General features: G+C 44.0%; 2 protein-coding genes across 2 annotated transcripts in view; one reads left to right on the forward strand and one right to left on the reverse strand.

Annotated features, from left to right (window-relative positions):
* Positions 1-2,493, reverse strand: part of LOC113210079 (uncharacterized) — a 79,558-nt gene that overhangs the window by 59,792 nt on the left and 17,273 nt on the right. The gene's annotated exons all lie outside the window — the stretch shown is intronic.
* Positions 820-2,255, forward strand: LOC127750689 (uncharacterized). Its single transcript, XM_052272987.1, has 4 exons — positions 820-1,068; positions 1,492-1,665; positions 1,764-1,925; positions 2,067-2,255. Exons 1-4 carry the CDS (start codon positions 967-969, stop codon positions 2,223-2,225), a joined length of 597 nt encoding a protein of 198 aa, XP_052128947.1. The 5' UTR covers positions 820-966; the 3' UTR covers positions 2,226-2,255.

The following is a 2,493-nucleotide window of genomic DNA, read 5'->3' on the forward strand; positions in this document are numbered from 1 at the left end:
CAAACATTTTATTTTTGCGTGTCATTTTGGATTAAAAATGCGTGTTGTGCAGAGGAAAACTGTCTACAACGACCACCACCACCCCCTCCCCTCCCACTCCGCAGCGCGGTTATGACACGATCGTCATCGACAATACAATACGCGATTTACTTGTATTGCAAAAAGAAAAGGATGGCGCGGAGACACGAGTAATGATAATGATTCGCCGCTCTGGTGCAGCGTGTCGACAAGCGCACGCCGCACACCACGCACTGTTTGTACAGACGACGCATCACTGCACTTGAGGTCAGAGTGTTGCATTTGCATACAAACAGGACGCGACGCTAGGCTGATGGGGACAGGATCATGCCCCCTTCCACCCGCACGCCCACGCGGCGCGCCGGCGGTGAAGGTACTGGGCACGTTGACACGAATGGCATCACACCGCTACACGGATGGAGGACGCGACGAGATTCGTCACTAGAAAAGAAGGCTGTGACAAGTGTCTATGGCAGCCCAAAGAGGTCAACAGTTGAGGAATATCGTTGTTGCCATCCTAGTAGTGTCTTAATTTTGTTCATTAATTTTCTACAGCATTCTGAAATGTTTACGTCTCCTTAATTTGGACAAAGAAAGTACTAGTTTAAAATGTGATGATACATTTTGTTCCTTCATATGGCAACTTGTTGAGCTGGACTTTTTCGTTAACGGCCGGACGTCCAGTGTTTTTTACCTTTTTAAACGCCGGTATTTTGTTTGATATCCTGCTTCCGATCTAAAAGTTTAAATCGTTTTGTGGTGATGTAGTTGGCACGCCAGCACGTCAGGATGCTGGCAGCACATGACGGCAGCACCCAGTCTCCTAGAGGACGTGGCCGAGGGCTGAGCTACGGCAGCAGACAGAAGTCTGAGCAGTGAGATTGAGTCTCCTGCATCTCTCGCACTGGACCCACCTAAGCAAGATCGGTTCGGGATTGAAGCAGAGACATGCATACCGGTAGCACTGCATCCAATCAGCTACTCCAGCTCGTGCTCCTTACACTGATATTTTGGGAAGGAATCTTCAGCAAAGGTTTCAACTCTTTAATTGTACGTTAAAAAATACCTTTTTCAAGGCCCCTTCAAAATTAGGAATATTTTGTCATCAATGTGCCTTCACTGCCAACACCAAAGAGCTTCACGAATTCGTCCAAACAGAAAAATGATTAGCAAAGGCAACCATCTTATGTTTTGCTAAGGGAGCACCATAAAATGTGGTTGAGACAAACAATATAACAACGTGATAGAAGCCATTCTTTTGGTTCTCGCAACCACGACAATGTTGAACCAACCATATTTTATGGTGCATACTGCATTTACCATGCAATTGTCGCTATAGCTTATCACTTTTCTAGGTGCCGAAAGGACATGCCAATGTAAAGTCTGACTTGGCATTGACATAACTTGGTGTCATTTTGAGAAATCTGTGTCTTTTGACAAGTTTAACTTGCTCTACATCTATGGTTTGAACAGGGCCCGTACATTGCCTATGGCGAACGATTCTACAACTGCCAGCCAAACAACCGCCCGCTTCCCTGGATATGGAATTTGCGCGCTACTCACTTCAACCCATACAAACCAAAAGAGTTACAACGCGTGACAGGCAATGTGAAAGGTGCAAATGGAACTATTGATGACCACTGTTGGGTAAGACATTTCAAATCCACTTCAAATCGAAGTGTTTAGCATCCAAACACTTAAAAGTAGTTGTCAATCGATTACATACAAAATCCGTCATATAACAGTCAAAAGTTATTGTGGATATTCGATCAAACAATCAATGGAAAGAAAACGCCTTTGTCTTAAGTTTTAAAAACAATGCATGTCGATATGCTAGAGAATATACTCCTGGTGTTTATAAGCAGATTTTAAAGGGAGAAGATGAAGGCGCGTGCATAAGGCCACCAGTGAGTACTTAGACTGCAAGTCTCCTCAATCTCCATACTTGTAACTTATTTATTTTTCTGGTTTAAGATTGAAAACTAACTGTTGTAGCTACAGACGTAAAAAAATTATTAATGTAAAACTGGAATGGCTTCTATTTACAGGGAGTTTACGAGGTCAATAACACCCCAGTGGACTGGAGTTTCCCAACAGTTCCACTCATACCTTATGGATACTACAGGTTTAGAGTCATGTTTGGCAAAGCTGAAAACCTTTACGGATGCTGGGTGGCAGATGCTAAGGCTGTTCCGAGAACCGACTAGGACTAGCAACGAGCTGCTGAAACTGTTTTATCTGCTAAAAATCAGACATTTAAAAGAAAAGAAAAACTCCACAGTATAAAGAAAAACTCGAAAAACAACAAGGAACTGAAACACGAAAAATTGCTCAGGAAAAAAGAAACGCCACAAAACTAGTGAGCAGAGAAGAAAAGACTGCACGTCCGCCGATTTCAATTTGACTTACGCGCCTCCTGGCCGGCTTGCAGGAGTGGATGTTAGGCGTATGGCCATAGGCGGCTGTAGCGGGGCG

This window comes from Frankliniella occidentalis, unplaced genomic scaffold (genome assembly GCF_000697945.3).
Source record: "Frankliniella occidentalis isolate FOCC.00 unplaced genomic scaffold, Focc_3.1 Scaffold7, whole genome shotgun sequence".
Lineage (NCBI taxonomy): Eukaryota > Metazoa > Arthropoda > Insecta > Thysanoptera > Thripidae > Frankliniella > Frankliniella occidentalis.

Bases quoted from the DNA above. Each gene is read 5' to 3' on its own strand.
- LOC127750689 (XM_052272987.1), top strand. From the start codon at position 967: ATGCATACCGGTAGCACTGCATCCAATCAGCTACTCCAGCTCGTGCTC. The intron at 1,069-1,491 runs GTACGTTAAAAA...TGGTTTGAACAG, and splicing joins AAGGTTTCAACTCTTTAATT to GGCCCGTACATTGCCTATGG. The intron at 1,666-1,763 runs GTAAGACATTTC...GTCATATAACAG, and splicing joins CTATTGATGACCACTGTTGG to TCAAAAGTTATTGTGGATAT.